An 18097-nucleotide genomic window follows, 5' to 3' on the forward strand; every position below is an offset into this window, starting at 1 on the left:
AATTTAACAGCGAAGCAAATTGAGCTTTCACATAACGGTCTCCGGGATGACTATCGCCGCCACTTAGTCTCGAGACAACATGGCTTCCTCTCGTACCAGGCAAAGGATCCGGATTGAACGTTTTCCTTCGGCTGAAGTCATTGACCTATAGAATGTGTCCTGAGCTGGACATACTATGTGTCGTAGACAGCGTGCCGCATCTGGGAGAAACCCAGCGCAGAAATCTTCAGGATGAAAACCGCGGTGCACTTTTTTTTACTTGCGCAAGACCGTTCTCCAGCTCATAGTAGATTCGTGACTTCAATCTCGCACACTTTATTTTACACCGAGAACCAGGCAGATCATGATGTGGAAGGTGACGAACACCTAGTTTGCTTGTTTCGTGCTATACACCTCAGTGGAACATTTGCCAAATGTTCTCCGTATTCCTGAACCCATCCAACGCAAGCGCGTGCTGTGCGTCTTGAACCCAACCTGCCGTCCAACCCATGTATATACATGTCTACGGGACGAACCCTTTCGTCTTCCCAGAAAGCGTGAACAGCCTTTCCCAAGTCCCCAACACCTTGCAAGAAATAACAGTATTGTGAATTCCAAAAATAAAAGGAAGAAAACTCTCCTTGCGGAGAGGGATACAACGCCTGTGTGCCATATCGAGATCGGGGGAGCGACGGTTGCCATTCCGCTCGCCTCCCACCACCCCTTTTGATCCATCCGCTGGAAACTGTTTTAGTCGTCCAGAAACGTGGCCGTTTGTGTGTGTATATATACAACAATGATTTCAAGGCCTCGGTTGCACCACCGAAAGGCATTCGGCTCTTGAGGCGCGAAATGCTGTCACCGCATTCCACTGAGCCATTGTGAAACGTATCTCGACCCGACCGGTTGAGAGAGATATAAATAGAGATAGGTCGATATCGAAGAGAGTCCGGAAGTGACTGAGAACCGAAAAGACGGAGTATAGAAATAAATCCGGCTGCGCGGGTGTGACCCAGCGAGTGTCTCCACTCGGCCGACGACACCGGGCAGCCGTGGTGGTACTGATCATGATGTCATGACAAAATTGCCAATGAAAGGAAAACCGTTCTCGCTTTTTTTTCGTGATTTCTTTTTTCTTGGTCGACCCTGCGGAGGTCGCGTGGTGGAGGGCGATGTTGGGCAGAGCCGCGTCATGCAGATTGTCAACTGAAAGTCGGCCCAATGAACGCCTGAGCGCGGCCCAACTGCCTCAGATCTCAACCCCAATCACGATTTGCGGGAAAAGTGCGACTTGAGTGACACGATTGTGTGAAATATTCCGAAATTAAGAAAAAATTAAATCCGTGAGAATTCAACAACGATCCCAATTAGTCTTTAGTAGGCGGTGTAGCCTTCAAAGCCCTCCGCGGCAAGCGGGTCCTGGTGGTAGTTGGTGGGTGTGACAGTGTTTGACGACGAGATGGAAAAGGCCGTCTCGTGCGACAAACCGTTGTTCATTGGCGAGTTCTGACCAAACGGGGAGAAGGCAAAGGCTTCCGACGCGGAGGAGAGCGGCATGTTGGAAACAGCCAGGTACGAGGCCTGGGTAGTATCGATTGCCGCCAACTCAGGCATGTGGTAGGACGGCGGGAAACCCATGTCGTAGGTCATGTTCTCGCCCATGTGGCCAAGAGACAGGTCCATCGACATGGAGGGTTCGAACTGTTGGGCAGTGGCCTGAGTCTCCTCCTCATCTTCCTCTTGGGCCTCGCCATCGGCAACCTCGTCGTCGGCAGCCACAAACACCTCTTCCATCCACTGCTTGAGCTCGTTCATGGGGGGCCAGTCGCCACCGCCCTTGCCACCGCGTTTCTCCTCGTCGTCACCCCGCTTGTTCTTGCCACGGGGAGTCTTGGGCTTGAAATGCGTGCGGCGGAGATGGGCAGCGGCGTTGTAGTAAGCGCCGTATTGCTTGCGGGCGACGCACTGCTTGCACTTGGAGAGCGGGTTGATAGCCTGAACGCCACTTTGCATGCCGACCGTGCTGGGGTCACGGCATACAAACTTCTTGACGATGCCCTCGTGCTTAGCGTTGATGTGTCGGCGCAACTCGTGGTCGCCGCGGAAGCCATCGGGGTGATCGCTGCACATGTCGCAGAACACCTTGGGGTGCTTGGGACGGGTGTAGCTACCCTTAGACACAGCAACTTTGCCTTCCTTCTTAGCAGAAGCTGACTGGGACTTGACAGCGTCGTGAGGCTTGGGGCAGATCTTTGTACGGTTCGCATTTTGAATCTGCTGGAGGCGTGCTTCTTTTGCCCTGCGCTCGGTGCTTGACTTGGTGGATGCGTTGCTGGTGGCGGAAATAGAGCGCTCCATCATCGAGGAGCCTTGACTGAGGAACTGCTCATCAATGGGCGACTGCTGAGGATATTGAGGCGACAGGCTTGTGCCAGCGCCGACGTAGGCGAGGTAATCTGACTTATTCGGTGACGTGCCGGAGGGGACAGCGTAAACTTCCGGAGACATGAAGTCGGCAGCACCTTGGGAATGTGCCGAGTTAATTCTCGTCATACCGAATGCGCCGCTGAGTGACTGGTTGTCAAAAGAGCTGTTCTCCCTCGTAAGAGGCATGGTCTCGGCAGCCGATGTGCCAGAGCTCATGGACGGGCAAACCGAGTTGATGAGGCTGGCCTGTGAATTCCGGCCATCGTAGGGCGTCAGGAAGTTCTGCGGCGGCGGGACCATGGCTGGAGATGGTATGCTCTCGTCTTGCGCAGCGAGGAAGTCGAGAGGGTTCATGCCGACCTCTGGGAAACCTGCGTTCTCCTCGACAGGCGAGAGACCCGAGTGGCGTTTATTTGTTGGCGATCGCTGAAGGGAGGACTCGAATAGGACATGAGGGTCATCTTGGCTCTGGTAGAAGCGGTCCATCATGGGATTAGGGTTATTTGACGTCTGGAGGGGCTGTAGAGGGCCCTTGACGACAAAAGGGATAGACTTTTCTGATCTGTTGGAAGCACTTCTAGACATGCCCGTCATGGGCGTGGCGCGGGGGTGCTGCTGGGACATGACCCTCGCGCGCTTTACGGGATGGGGCGAGTCATCACTTGTGCGCTCCTGGAAGAGATTGTTAGCACACGGACACCTGATTCACGATGGTCGCGAGCAGTGAAGATGGTGATGGGAGCTGTGGTGATGCATTACCATCATTCTTGTGGGTTGGGCAGCGTAGCCCATGTTGGACTTGCTTCTGGGTATTGTGGCCCTGCGGTTGAGCAGAGGAGCAGCATTGGGCTGTTGGTGTTGTGTGAAGGCGGCGGCGTCTACATGGTAGTCCCCTTGTGATTGGAGCAGGTTGAAATTGCTCTGGGCAGCTTGCGGTGCTACTGATGCATTTTGCTGAAGAAGAAGGTTTTGGAGATTTGCCAGCTCTTGTTGCTTCTGTTGCATCTGCCTCTGAATCTCCTGGACGTTATTGTAAGGATGGTTCATGTTGGCTCAAGTTGGCGGAGAACAGCGGGGTGATGAGCGTAGCAGCTAGGGTGGGTTGGGTATGGTGAGGAAGAGTGAAGCGTGTCGGGCTACCACTCGGTTGAGGAATTCAAGGCCGTCCGAGTCAAGACGGAGGGATAGAGCGTGGTGTTAGACGTCGGTAGTAGACGAGGTGTGATGTGACACGATGTTGCTGCAGCCTCGTTCTTCTTTCTCCAACGCATTCAAGGTCTCCCGAGTGACGAACTTGTGGAAACCAGGCGGGAAAAATTAATTGTTTTCCTAGGAGCGAGACAAGCAAGACAAAACGCTGTTGTTTGGTTCTTGGTCTTGTCTTTCTATGGAGTATGGCTGGTGCTGCGCGGCGAAACAATAAGACCCAGCGGGAGTCAAGATTTGTTTCCTGGTATTCGAGACTCTTTTGGTGGATTGTTGGGGGTCTCGAAGATTTGTGCGAGCAGCAGGATTCAAGGTTGACTTGTCTTGAAGTTTGGCGAGGCGGGTTGAGGCGAGTTGATGTTCGATGGTACAGGGAAGTCTGTGGCTTCGAATAGGAAGACGATCGCAGGAGAATTCGGGAAGGCGGACGGCGAGAGGCCAGTGGTTTAAAGAAGTCGACAGGATCAGCAGCGCAACGAATGTCCAGTCATGGAAGTGAGGCTTTGCGGCGTCTCCACAGCGAGCTGGTAATGTCGGTGGAACAGGCAAGACAGAGCACGCTAGACGAGCAGGGATGGAGGATGGAGATGGATGTGAGGGTGGATGAATGATGGTGGATGGGAAGGGGAGGGGAGGGGGGTGCGAGGATGTTGGTGTGTGGGTGGTCGTGGTGGGTGGTGGACGTGCGTTGCGTGTGTGTTGCGATGATGATGTGGTGGTGTGCGGGATGGATGGAAGGATGGGGGTGTGGGTGTTTCTGTCCAGTGTCTTTTTGGGAAAACTGTGAGATGGTTTGGATTGGCCGAGGATCAAGCAGCATTGGGGTTGGATGGAGGGTGTGATTGAGACTGACGAGTGAGAGTGAGAGTGAGAGACCGAAAAGAGTGAATTTGAGAGTGAGACTGAGAGCAAAGTACAAGTGAGTGAGTGGTGGTGGTGATGATGAGCTGGCAGTCAAGAAACAGCCGCCACTAACAAACACGGGGCAAAACACAATGACATTCACTGCTCTTTCGGTATTGCAAATGTTACTGCAGTTCCATCAATGTTACAATGGAATACATAGGTAATTGCGCTGCTCCTCTGCTGCTGGGCTGCTATTCTGCCCGGCGGTCAAAGGTGCGGTGAGAAGAAAACGACTGGAAGGGGGGTGTGGGACGAGCGGTGGGAGGGACGATCAAGACCACGAGTGGTTGATCACCGCCGGCACGACCAAGGATGAGGGGACGACGAGAAATGGAACTCTCGACAGCACAGCACGCTGGAGGAAGACCAGCCAGCAGTGTACCGTGGGTATCCATACGAATATCCGTAGCATGGCAGAAAAGAGAGAGTAGGAGAAATACGTGGTCGGCATCGCAATTGGCGGCACAGGGCCGGCAAAGAACGAATGGAAGCGAGGAAAGAAGGTTAAAGTGGGTGCAGCCGCCCGCCCGTGGCCCCTCTCACTCTCACTCTCACGCCGGCCTCTCACTCCGCCTCTGGGTCTTTCCGTCCCCTCAGACTTCAGTGGGTTTGGAATGAGCTCAGTAGCGTGCCTCAGTGAGAGCATCACTCTCACTCTCACTCTGATTGACAACACGTGGACCACTTTACAGATGAAAAGCTGCTCTGCGACTGGATGGAAATTCATACAATTGCATTCACTCCCCAGGGGAACTGAGAGCCGTTTGTCTCCACTGAGCAAGTAGAAAGAAAATAAAAAGGCGTAGTGTAAAGGTAAACACGCAATATGAAAAAGGGCTGACTGGGATCTGCCCGTCAACACATCCGGCCGAACGAAGCGTCGTCGCACACGGCGTTTCCAGTTTCTCCCCAATCTGTCTGTGGCTCTCTCTCTCACACACACTGAACACACCCAGCGGCTCCTGAGAACGTGCCTCCCTCCAACCGCATCTCGGCTTCGGTGACGACTTGTCCCAGTTTCCAGTGGTATTTTTGGGAGGTGTGGGTGTAAGTGCTGGTCACCAGGGGGCGTGTGGGCACCGAACACGTCTGCTAGCGCGTGTGAGGCAGGGGTATGACGCCTAATCATCTCTCCTCTCATTGATGCTCGCCGAGTCACTCTCACTCTCAATCAGGTCTCTCTCACTATGGCTAGTGGTCACTCACTCTGGGTATCTCCATCTCCATCACGTTCTCTGGCATTCCCTATTCTGATACCGAGGGATAGGTAGAGAGAATTGAACTGGGCAGCAACCTTCTCCAACTCTTTGCCCGGCTGGCTGCCGTCCAGCTCACCCACGGACCTCTCCTGCTCACACCTCCCACGCGGAACACAACATTGGAATATACCACCCTCATTCTAAGCTACGAGGATGAGCAAGATGAAGTCGTATTCAGCAACTCCCAGTTGGGCACTCTTCATCTTGAATCTTGTCCGTATCGAGACTGGCCCTGAACCCACGGCTCAGGAACCTTGCTCTTAGCTTGGGCTATCACGGCTCTTCTAGACCTCTTGCGCGCGCCTGTCTAGCACCTACTAGGCCCCGTAGCTGGGCAGCTGTCTGTCATTGTCAATCTTGGGCCCCGGGGGCGGCGCGACCTTAATCTTGAGCCCTTACCAAACCCAGCCTGGTGCTGGCCATAACGTTCCCTAGTGCTGGCTATCATGACCTGACCTTCATCAAAAAGTGCCACTGTCCGAGGGCAAACTCATATTAACAAGGTCCCCCAAATTTCACTACCGCCAGGCGCCAGCAGCACCAAGCAACAAAGCACGACACGACGCAACTTTGGGGTTCGGGCCGCCGTGCTGTATGTCTGTCACATTGAGAGGAACCTGGCCAAGAAAAACGTGGACAGCCGCAGTCTGGCCGGGCCTGAAAGGCAACTCAAAAAAGCCCGGCCGTCGGTCTGAGAGCTACCTCACAGTACCCTCGTCCCCTTGATATTCGGCGCCTCTCCACTAGGTAGTGACCACCTCACTGTTAGTAATTATACGGATTCCGCAAGAAACCTGGCAGAATGGGCCGACATCGTGATCGTCCCGAACTTTCACAAACCAGGCCCACCTTTGCGGATCCTCCTCGTTGCGGTAAAACGAGATCGCGATGCGATGGAGATATGCTATGCCCTGCCATGACTTGTTGTTGGTGTCTCTTTTTTGGAATTGGCCCATTATCGTCTCTCAACACCATATGCCGTCCAAGCAACCGGATCCAAACACACCTCACCTCAACCCTTCCGATGCCGTCTCTTGTTGCAAACACCGCGCGTCCATTTCGCATCCATATGACAATCCGAGCCGATATGAATGACTCTTGTTGACTCTGCTCATCATGCTTGACTTTAATCCGTGCCCGTGGCTTTGATAGAACCCCTCTTCTTGAGAAAGAAGCACCAGAAGAACGATTAATGCCGCGACTTATCCTAAGACGGTGACCATCGCGCGCAACTGTGCGCAAGCAGAAAAAGAGAATGCGCACGAAGCAGCAGCTTAGCCGCTTCAAACGGTCGTTCGGCAACAAACACCCACCATCATCACCAACACACACACCATTGATGAAGGCCCCGCATAGCGATTGCATGAAGATCGTCCGCAAAAATAAACAGACCAGACCACGATCAAACCAGACCAGCCAAACTATGCTCTTGCGAAAACGGGCACAAGTTGCCCTTCTTCCTTTTGTCACACCCCGTTTACTTCGGTGGGATGGGTGGCTTCGGGAGGGGAGGGGAGCGAGAGGTCTTACCGCAAAGCGCGCCGTTTTGAACCGCTTCTTCACACCAAGTTCCAACCGCTTCTCTCCCCGTCACGCCCGTCTGACAAGAACATGACTCGTCCCTGGCGCCATTGACCGTTAGGCTTTCTCTCATGCGGTTGCGGCAGCCGCTAGAGTTGACAGCCCATACAGCCCACGGCAGCCCGAGAGCCAAAAAAGGTAAAACAAGAAAAGTCAACCATTCTTTTTGAGTTTCCATGTTAAGTTCCCGCGTCGGGCTTGTTCAACGGGACCAAGAAACCTATTGGACGGGTTGAGATCGTTATCAAGCCTGACGGATACCATCATCATGACTTGTCCGGTTGTAATAGCCGCAAATGAAGGGAAAATGGTAGAGCAACTCTATTTCGTCTGGACTTCTGTAACCCTTTCCCCTCATGTATTCGCGTCCTTCCTCGTCCTTAATTACCCTTTTTAATATCAACATAGCTTCAAGTTCGTTCATGCAAAGCTTCCCTTAGCTCCCCTTCAACACACACACACCACCCCATTTCTCACGACTCTCACAACTTTTCACGCGTCAGTCAACCGCGAGCTTCCACTTCTCCTCTTCATCTCACACATAAGCGAATGGGTCAAAGAGTGAATTGGCTTTTGCTTGTCTTTCGGGACGAGATCGGGATGAGGGGGGGCGGAAACTTCTTTTCCCATTTCCCCTTCCTGCCTTTGCTTGACACAACCTAGATCCTTGGGTTTTCATCTCATTTCTCGGATCATAAATTTCTCTGCTGATTTTCTTCTCAACGGTCCAAACTTCACGCACTAAGACGGTAGGCCATCCATGAAGAGTGGGCGATAATTACTCCGTTATTAATGACGATGCGATGAAAAAAAAAATGTCCATGAGGGAGACTTGTAAGATCTTCAATGACGGAACGTGTCACACGTTCGACAAAACCGAGCGCTTAGTAGTAAGTACATGCGTACGGAACCAAGAAGAATTCCAATGCAGGCACTTACACGTTTCCTGAACCAAACAACGATTCAATCCTCTCCTAATTAGTAGAGTGCAAGACATCCCAAAACACGTTCTTACGCAGGGGGGCCCGAGGTTTTGTCGAACAGAGCCCATGCCTGGCGACCTAATCTGCTTGATCTCCAAGTCTGGACCAGGGACGGGGGGATCGGAAGAGACTCCGGGCATGCATTCCCCCAAGACAACCATTACCAAGACTCACTCAACACGCAGCAGAACGCGGGATGTTTGATGCACCACCACCCCAAGAGAAAAAGCAAAATTACAATATGACGGCAGTGGGTTTTTTTTGCATGTTGCTTGGAATTCCCGACTCAAGGGGGCACGGCGGGGGCGTGGTATCTTAGTGCAATGCTTGCTCAGCCCGAGGAATAAGAAACTCCAACAGAGACAAATTCGTCATTGTAGGTCGACACTTGTGACGTTGGAGGGCACAGGCGGGCAGATCACCACATCCTTCGGGCCCTTTTAGGCTTCATCCATCCACGCATCTTGTTGCGCACCGACATGCGGCTTGCCGTGGGCCCACGGGCACTTACAGATGGAGATGACAGAGACAAGAGGAAAAGAGCTGAATGTGAGATGTCCATTTCCCAAGCCAAGCCATGTCACCCCATGCCTCGGCGCACCCACGGACGCAACCTCCTTCATGATGTTCAGGCACGATATCCCATCACGGGCATGTCTTCCTAGCCTCCCTCTCTGGTGTGGTCAGTCTTTACGTGCTTGCCACGGCCAAGGAGATCGTATTTTGATGGGCAACCATCGCCAACGACACATTAAAAGTGCCTCCTCTCAAAGCGGCAATGATATGACAAGCTCTGGATCTGGACCCCAGACGCCCGGATGCTGGCTGACCACCACTACTTTAGTCCGCCAGCCGTTGCCTTTGTATCACATCACGTTGAAATCCCATTTGATGGAATTTACAAAGATGCAAGTAGGAAAGCAAAACCTTTGCAAGATCTAGCAAAGTCGAAAAAAACGCCTAATCAGTAGAATACGGGCTGTCGAGCGTTGGCTTGCATGCGGCTTGCAGACTCGTGTGAGAGACAGCCAATGCTGTAACGAACACGCCGCGGCCCTGGGCACATCACATTCCATCAGCCCAATCCCCATCCCATGCACAGCACCCACAAAGTGACGCCGGCAGAATCTGTCTCTTGTGTTGTTGTTGACGATACGGATGACGGTCACTGGACGCATCTCATCCCCTTCCGCATCCCAGTGGCATCGAGTGGCATCTGGTGGCATCCAATGTGATGCATTGGCGATGTTGGTCCAATCGACAGCGTTTGCCTCGTTTTCGAGAAGTACGTACCTCTCTCTACCTCAATGGAGGTACGTAGTTTACGCAGTAAGGTACGGATACCTCTAGTCAACACTGAACAGGCGTTGGAGAACCCCCCACACTAGACCGCCATCAGCGCCGGTTTCCTTCCATCATCCGCTGGCAAACCAGACGCTAGTGAGGGTTAGGTACTGGCATCCACTGGAGAGTTGCTCTGTATAGGTCCGTATAGACAGCATTCTGCCCGGTGAGCGAGATGAAGTGGTCCACGACTCCACGATGCTGCGGCTGTTCTATGCGTCCCTGTGTCTCATTCTCTACTTGTACAACTTCCAAGTTCCCCAAAGTCACAGATCCCCAGCTTCGATCTCCACTTTTGGCCGATATCAGCTTTGACGAATCAAAGCTCGCCTACGCAGCTCCAGAAGAAGACTAGCGTCGCAGGGCGATGCTCGATTGGCTACGACTTGTTCCCGCAAAGTGAGGCTGCCGCCCCGCCGGCTCCGACGATTGGCTCTTTGCGTTCGGGGGAAAGAGAGGAGGTACGTACCCTTCCCTTTCCTCTTCCTCCTCTTCCTGAATCCTCGTCTTCTTCCTCCTCCACCAACTGTGCAAGTCCATCACCATCCATCCATGGAGCATGGCGGCATGGCCACTCCCTACACGGCCAGGCTGAGTCTCGTCTCGTCTCATCTGCCCAGGTGTGCCAGACCTCCTCCTCCACTCGAACGAACTCTCTCGCTCGTGACCGACCCGTTCCTGGGGCCAAGGAACGTGCAAGTGCCAGTTCTCTCTCTCCAGTCTCCATCATCACGGCATCGCCCTCACCTAGCGTCATCTCCTTCATCTCGCAACTCCGTCTACACAGTCACCTAATCTTGGCTACCATGATCCATCGGCATCAGATTCAGATGCCAATTTGTCAAAACGTGACGCCGCACGCGCGAACCGCAGCGGGTCCCTTTTCATGTCCCCATTCTCATGGCCCATGGAATCTGGAATTTCCAATACCTGGGAACATCACGAAAGAACTGACCAGCCAAGCCAAACATTTCAAGTCTCCATACCAAATCCCACCCCCAAAAGAAGCTTGGGATCGTCCCGCACCACATCTCGCAACAGCTCCGCCTCGAGGGATCATCGCTGTTGATCCTCTTCGGCTACTTCCAGCTGCTCGAGCTGAATTGGGCCCCAAGGTCCCGACTCTCCCACCCTTTTCCCTCCTATGCCCCAAACCATCAGCCAGCCCACAGCATGCACCGTAACCCCCCAAGGAAGCCCCCAGCCAGAAGCTATTAGTTGGCAGAAACCCGCAAAGTCTCTCTTACCGCCGGGGGAGTCTGGGAGAGAGAGATGAGGTGTCATCAACCGCGACCCTCCTTGTAGATGGACCAGTGGCCCAAGCATCTCTGCGACAATCTCCCGTCATCAGACGGCTTCTGGCATTACCGGTGGGGGGTGTCCCCGGCACGTCCGGGTCATTCTCCCCAATTCCCCCCTACCGTCTCCTCACCATCCCAATCCCAAGGTTTGGTGTATTGTTTCCGTCTCTCACCTTTCCCAGTTGGATGGCAGCTTTTGAACGCTGGAGAATGGAGACGCCCAGAACCAGTTGCCAGAGGCTCTACGGAGTAGTGTATTGCAGATCTGCACTCCGTTTGTCAAACCCTCACCGAACTCTGTTCTCTATCTCGCCAGTACGGATACAAGCGGCGCCCGCTGCACCCTGCACAACTGCGCGCGACTCAGGGCCAGCCAGCGAGATACCTGTTTATGACAGTCGCAGAGCTAAGGACTGACCGCAGTTTGCAACGGATCAGGTACGATTACTGACACGATACGACAATGCACAAGTGGGTTATTTCCTTGTATCTCATCTTCCCCCACGATGCCGATGTTTCCCATCTCGCTTTCGCCGTCGCTTCTACTGTTAGACTGTCTCACGAATACAACGCTACGACCTGACTGAGTACGGGAGTATGGCGGTGACCCTTCATTATCGCCGAAACTGCGCTTACCGCCAGGGATCATCAAAATCATCAATCTTATTAGCGATTTCACCTTGACTCCCTTTGGAAAGAAAGCAACGCAAGACTCTATGAATCTCAATTGTACGGATCAAGCCATTGGCCCTTTGCGTGCAACACCAGCAGAACTCAATCCTCGTAGTGGACTGGCGCCAACTTCTGCCACTCTTGGCACGGCACGACTTCCAAAGTTCCAAGACTCAGATCCAAATCTGTTTGCCAAAGTTCCATCTCAAGTTCCTCAAAGTTCCCTTTTCGCCAAGCACGATGCTCGTCAGTCGTTCCTTCTGTGCGGCGGCTGTGCCAGACACAAGAGGGAAGAAAATTGACATGACACCAAAAGTCCAAGCAAACGTCGGCATGGCATGGCACTCGCATGGCCTGTCTCTCAACGCCTACTTGATATCTCAAATCAGTACCCACTGCCGAGTGGGCTGAAGTATCGTGTGTCTTGAACGGCTTCTGGCATGACACGGCCCATTTCGGTGAGATTCGAGAGAACTAAGAGAGGGGTAACACCATCAGTATCCTACCTTACCAAACTATCCATCCACCCAACCATTCACACGGGACGGGACAGATACACAAGATACACGGAGTAGTCCCTAGGAAAACTTGAATAGCCTACCGCCGCTAGGACTTCTGCTTTCCTGAACCGTCTGCCGTCATCCAATCCGGGACGGCATGAAGAGGCGCCTTGGCTTTAACTGCCCAGGGAGCAGATTCATGCCTTCTTTTCCTTAGTAGGCTGCGTCCGAGAGCGAACTGTCAATTGTGAGTTTCTGGAAAGTCTGTAGTCGTACCGTATAGCGTCTCTTTTGGATCGCCGAATGGGCATCCGTGCTCTACTCGGCCCCGAGCCGCATCGCATCGCATCCCATCGCAGTGATACCACAACCACCCGCATCCGCATGGCGTAGCGTATCGGCGTGCCGCCTACTCACTCACAGATGACACGAATACCACACACAGTGATACACACACAATATCTTTGCTGCGTGGTACTTTACCGCACTGCGGCGCAGCGCCGGCTTCTGATAGGAGCTGTGTTGGATTCCTTTGTTGTTGATCTGTGTCGCTTTTCTTTCCCACCCCGGGCGGCCGCGGCTGACTGGGTCATGTAAGTCGAGCCTGCAGGAGGAGTGTTGCCTGGTAGCCTGCCGCGATGTTTGGCCTCCTCCGATCACGCGCGGCACGGACGATGCTGTCGGTTCTGTGTGCTGCGGTCAGCATTTTACCTTGAGCGACCAATGAATTAGTCGTCGAGGGGGGACTTCGATGTGGCGGCAGCGGGCGGGGAAAAAGTATGCTGCGTGATCTGCGCGTGTTGGTCGTTCTCCAGACCGGCGACGGTATATCTGCGCGCGAGGGGCGGGCTTGTCGCCGATACCGCGACGGCAATGTGTTTTCCAGCGACAGAGAGATGCCTTCAAAGTACTTGACAGTGCGGCTTTGAGCTTGGATGATGTTGAGCCTCAGTGACACGCCATGATTGTCGCCGCTCTTAGTTGCGTCTTCACAGCCTGAGTGCGTGGAGCGTGCTACTGCTCGCCATGAAAAGGAGTCTCCCAGATGCCAACTGTAAAGCCACAATCCAAAGTCTTACCTATGGGAGTCTTCACTGCGATCTTAACGCCACTGGAGGCAATTTTGTGCCCTTACCGTCCTCATGCTTCGTCGGGACGGGCCTTCCTGTGGCGGCAAACCTAGGTATACTTTGACGTAAAGACCTGGAAAGTTTACTCGCTATTATCGAATCTAAATACGTGGTGCGCATATCATCAATACTATCCAGTCTTTACAACAAGATGACTGTTATGCATCAAAGACGCTTGCACTCCATCAACTGAATACTCGGCTGTTCGTGTTACTCAGACCAAGGCCCCTAGGCATTGATCTCCCGATTCCCGTGAGACTCGAGAGATTAGCTAGACGACCCACAGCAGCCGTGGACCTACAACTCGAGCTCTGTTGGCGGAATGAAAGCAACCATGTGATAATCCTACTTCGTCCAGATAGCATCTGGCTTGTTGGTTCCGAAGACGGTGGATGTGAATATAGCGCCGGAAGGAGGCATAGTTCGCCAGCCTCGCCCGACGAATTATGATGGCTCCCCGAGGGAGGACAGGCGGGGTCAACGACACAGCCTTTTCACTGCAGTGTTAACTCTTCTCAAGTGGGTTGTGTTCACCCTAGACGTATTGAAATTCCAACGATTCTATCTTGCATCACTACTTGTGACTAGGTTCTGGGGGTTGCCGCACCTTATGTTGGCAGAATCGTATTCGTGTATCGCCTCCAAAGTCTGAAGTCACCACGCGAACTCTGAAATGGAGTCATAAAATACAGGTGGGTACCCAGCTGGCTTTTCTCGTAACCTCAATCTCATAGTCTGGGCGGTCGATATGGCTTGAAGGAATCATGCTCCAGCTAGTGATGCGAGTTCGCAATCACGCATGCTAATTGACAGGAGACTGACACTGCATTAGATTCAATTGTGTGGACTGATAATCAAATTTACAGCATGAATTATAACACGGTATTCTTTTGCAACAATTGCCCAACTTATTCTGTAGAGATAAAACCGCAGCAATTGATATTTCATACTCCTCGAGGTGGTTGTTCCTGACGTCCAATAATAGCTTCACGGCACGTGACCGCCTTCGTTATCGGAGCATCCCCACCGGCAAAACACCGGCGATCTTATCTGGGCGGGACCCTGCTGTAGATGACACCTGTGAGCTACGGAACCACGGTAGCCAATGCGCGGCGCGATTGTCAAAGCAGCTTCAAGGTGGCCACACGAGCAACGGGCACCTCACCACCACAACTTTCAACTTCTCTGCATGTGAGCGAACCTTCATTCACACGGCACGATGCGCCGTTTCAATCTACTTTTGCTGGCCACGGCTCAGCTTTGCGGGGCTCGTCATCCTGGCTTTAGTATACACGATGACCTCGTGGCATATCCTCAGGTTCGTCCGATCCAAAGGAGTTCCATGGAAGCTCTGGCGGGCAAACTGACAATGAGCGCACCTACAGTACGAGATAGTCTTTTCGGAATCCTACATACTAGAACACGAAGCGCAGGCGTTACTGGACCGCACAAACCCGCATTCTGCCTACTCGGCCGAGTTCTCGACAGCTTCCGACGTCTCCCAGAACGTCAGAGAGGCCACCGACTCCGACAATGGCCGTTCCTCTGAGGTCTTTGAGCGATACGAGCTCATGAACACGGCTGACTTGAAGTACCTCTGCTCGATACCCATCTTGGAGCCCCAGACTCCCGAGAACCACACGGCGACGGAGCTCGCGAAGCAGGAAGAGGCACGCGAGCTGGCAAAGGCCTCGGCGCATGGCTGGGAGCTGCTGGACGAGCTGGATGGGAACTGTCTGTACTTCATGTCCGGCTGGTGGAGCTACAGCTTCTGCTACAACCGCGAGATAACCCAGTTCCACGCCCTCCCGACGGTCCCCAACGGGCAGCCGCCCGTCCGCGACCCCCACACAGCCGAGTACGTCCTCGGCAGGGTACAGAAGTCGCCTAGCCAGCGACAAGGCCAGGAGCCGCAACATCAGCAGACGACAAAGTCGGGAGACCCTCCCGCGAACACGGATCTGCAGATTAAGGGCGACCAGCGGTATCTCGTCCAAAAGATGGAAGGCGGCACCGTCTGCGACCTGACGGGCCGCGACCGGACAATCGAGGTGCAGTACCACTGTGTGCCGGGCATGAAGGGAGACCGCATCGGTTGGATCAAGGAGGTCACCACATGCGCCTACCTCATGGTCGTCAATACGCCGCGCCTGTGCGACGACGTCGCCTTCCTCCCGCCGAGGGCCACGAGCGCGAACCCAATTAGCTGCCAGCTCATCCTCCCCTCCGACGACCCCGCCGCTCAGGCCGAGTGGCATCGTCGGAAGACGTTGGAAGCCGCGGAATCTATGGTTGGCAAGCAGGAGGGCGCTGCCGCAACGGATGAGGAAGAGGCGGCAGAACTCCTGAAGCAGGCCCAGCAAGACCCTGACGTCAGAGACAAGGCTCAAAAGGGCGTCAACGTGGGCGGCGTCATTGTTGGTGCGCGAAACGTGCTCGGCGATGCGGACGAGGAGGGCAAGCCACCGACGAAGCTCTCGCCGCCGCGCAGCTACCTGCCTGGACGCGGCCACGGCCCGCTGGTGGAAATCATTGCCAGCGCCAAGAGCAAAGCCGAGGGCGGCGCGACGGAGATGCTCGACGACGATGAGCTCAAGAAGCTGGATCTGAGTCCCGAGCTCGTCGAGGAGATGCGGGCTGAGCTGGAGCGGATCGCTGGCGACAAGGGATGGAAGCTCGAGGTGGTGGAGCAGCCGGGTGCGCAGAGAGAGATCCAGGGCATTGTTGACCACGGCTCTGACGGCGAGGATGGCGAGGAGGCCAAGGGAAAGAGGAAGAAGAAGGTTGTGGAGGGGGAGAAGAAGACACAGCAAAAGGGTCAGAAGCAGGGCAAGCAGGATCAACAGCAGGAGGGTAGCGAGGAGCAGTTCTTCAAGGAGGAGCTGTAGTGATGCCCTCCCCTGATTTGATGGCCTAGCATTGGCGTTTGGAATGTTTCTTGTATTGATATGCTGAATGATACAGAGGGCCGTACGTTGGCTCCCATGCTCTCGAGAGTCTCTTTAACTGCACACGTCTTTCTCTACAGCCCACTACTTGCCTCTGTAATTTCACAAATGCGTCGAAGAATTCAAGGTGCCCTTTCAATTCCCCTTTTCGCTTGATTCTCAGGAGTATTCAGTTGTCGGAGTTGCTCGGTTTTCAGAACCGTTCGGTCCTGAAACTCTTCGGTTTTCAGGCTGTTCGGCTTTGAGCCTTTCGGTTCTCAGAATATCCGGTTCTGGAACTATTCAGCAGACTACTCCATGAAGGATCAAAAAAATCTGCTTGCTCGGGTAGCAATCGGACTTGTTAGAAACTATACGATCGGTGGCATCAATTTGCAACATGGCATCACGCGGATCCAACCCGAGATGATAGTCATTCAACGGGCGTCGAGTACGAATAATTGACGAGACGGGCGAATGTCGATTTCTTCTTTCGATCTAATGGCCACGTCGGACTTGGAAGCAATTCTATGTCACACCCGGACTCGGTATCCCGATCAACCCAACGGGATCCCGAAACGGCAATGTTTTGGACCACTTCTTATTCAGCTACACTCGACTGGATCCACTATAGCTGGACTGTTATGATCTTCAGGGTCATGGTGTCGACTGCCGTCTCTCACGGATCCCAACGAGGTCTAATTTGATCGTGGTCTAGGCCATTATCTCGATGCTTTGTTGTTGTGAGGAACTGGCAGGGATGTTGGCAACGTCACTCCATATAGTTCATATGAAGCAGCCTCGTGTGAGACAATACCTACCTGCATTAATTACTGGAGACCGACGAATGTAACGGTCAGATACATCTTGTTGAGCTGTTAAATGTTCTTTTCCACGATCAACCCTACAGAACACAAATGAACGAGCCAAACCCTCGGTGCCAACATCCATGACATTCGAACTCCGCTCTGTCCTCTCTGCGGAGACTAACGTTCTTGTCCTGTCTCGAGCAACGCTGAGACTTCTGCCCATAGCAATGCTTGGCTTTGCAGATAATCTGATTACTCGAGACCCCGCGGCTTCCATGGCATGGACGTCCGCGGTACGACGTGATTGCATTCCCGCCGGACTACCACCGTGACCGGACTGGAGTTGTTCATTCGGAAAGTCACGTCCGGGACCTGCCGGGTTTCCTGGAGTTCATAGCCATTGCCGATCGAAAGCTCCTGTCTTGACTATTGAAGTTGACAGAGGAAGGTGGGAGGTAGGTAGTAATGGAAGGTGCCCCTTTGCTGAGAAGGCACCATCCGATAATGGCAGGACGGAGCATCCCACTTGCCGGACCGGAGGGCGGCAACGGCATCACCTCCTTCCGAGACGTTGGAGGAAGGCACCCCCGCCGAGGCGTGACCTGCCCTTTACTCCGTCCAGAGGAAGGTACGCATACACGTGCTCACTGCTTGCTCAGTCTGTCGGTGTGAGTGAGGCAGGCACTGGTAGCCGGGCATCACATCGTCTCCTGCCGACGCCGTAAACGTTGACAAATAGTACATGGGCGTTGAGGCAGAATATCTGCGATCTGCACATCTCTGACTTTTCTCTCTTCATCCCCAATCTCGGTTCAAATTTCAGTCGTGATCCATTGCCATGGCTAGCCCGCCCCCCGTCGTAAACTCCCTCAGACTCCCTCAGCCCTCTTCCCCGGTATCCGGGACTGGCTCCGGCAAAGGCTACCATTCGAAGATTCTCAACCAACCCAACCCAACCCTGATGGAGAGTTTTCTTTGTTTTAATGAGGCAGAGAATCCGGAGGAGGCGGAGTTACATGGTAAGTGATTGGAACACGTATGCTTCCTTGGGCCTTAGCTCCTGTGTCCTTTCA

The 18097-nt window shown here is 53.7% G+C and overlaps 4 protein-coding genes across 4 annotated transcripts; 1 reads left to right on the top strand and 3 right to left on the bottom strand.

Moving 5' to 3' along the window:
- Positions 1 to 366: 366 nt before the first annotated feature.
- On the bottom strand, positions 367 to 714 carry CABS01_10019 (uncharacterized protein; the record flags this gene model as incomplete). Its single annotated transcript, XM_060543375.1, has 1 exon — positions 367 to 714. One exon carries the CDS (start codon positions 712 to 714, stop codon positions 367 to 369), a length of 348 nt encoding a protein of 115 aa, XP_060399556.1.
- A 639-nt stretch (positions 715 to 1353) lies between these two features.
- On the bottom strand, positions 1354 to 3453 carry CABS01_10020 (uncharacterized protein; the record flags this gene model as incomplete). Its single annotated transcript, XM_060543376.1, has 2 exons — positions 1354 to 3078; positions 3166 to 3453. 2 exons carry the CDS (start codon positions 3451 to 3453, stop codon positions 1354 to 1356), a joined length of 2013 nt encoding a protein of 670 aa, XP_060399557.1.
- Positions 3454 to 11760: 8307 nt separating this feature from the next.
- On the bottom strand, positions 11761 to 12112 carry CABS01_10021 (uncharacterized protein; the record flags this gene model as incomplete). The annotated part of the gene is made up of 2 exons (XM_060543377.1): positions 11761 to 11929; positions 12051 to 12112. 2 exons carry the CDS (start codon positions 12110 to 12112, stop codon positions 11761 to 11763), a joined length of 231 nt encoding a protein of 76 aa, XP_060399558.1.
- Positions 12113 to 14507: 2395 nt separating this feature from the next.
- On the top strand, positions 14508 to 16176 carry CABS01_10022 (glucosidase II beta subunit-like protein; the record flags this gene model as incomplete). Its single annotated transcript, XM_060543378.1, has 2 exons — positions 14508 to 14606; positions 14674 to 16176. 2 exons carry the CDS (start codon positions 14508 to 14510, stop codon positions 16174 to 16176), a joined length of 1602 nt encoding a protein of 533 aa, XP_060399559.1.
- Positions 16177 to 18097: the final 1921 nt, after the last annotated feature.

Source organism: Colletotrichum abscissum (assembly GCF_030869225.1).
Source record: "Colletotrichum abscissum strain IMI 504890 chromosome Unknown Scaffold_25.1, whole genome shotgun sequence".
Taxonomy (NCBI): Eukaryota; Fungi; Ascomycota; class Sordariomycetes; order Glomerellales; family Glomerellaceae; genus Colletotrichum; species Colletotrichum abscissum.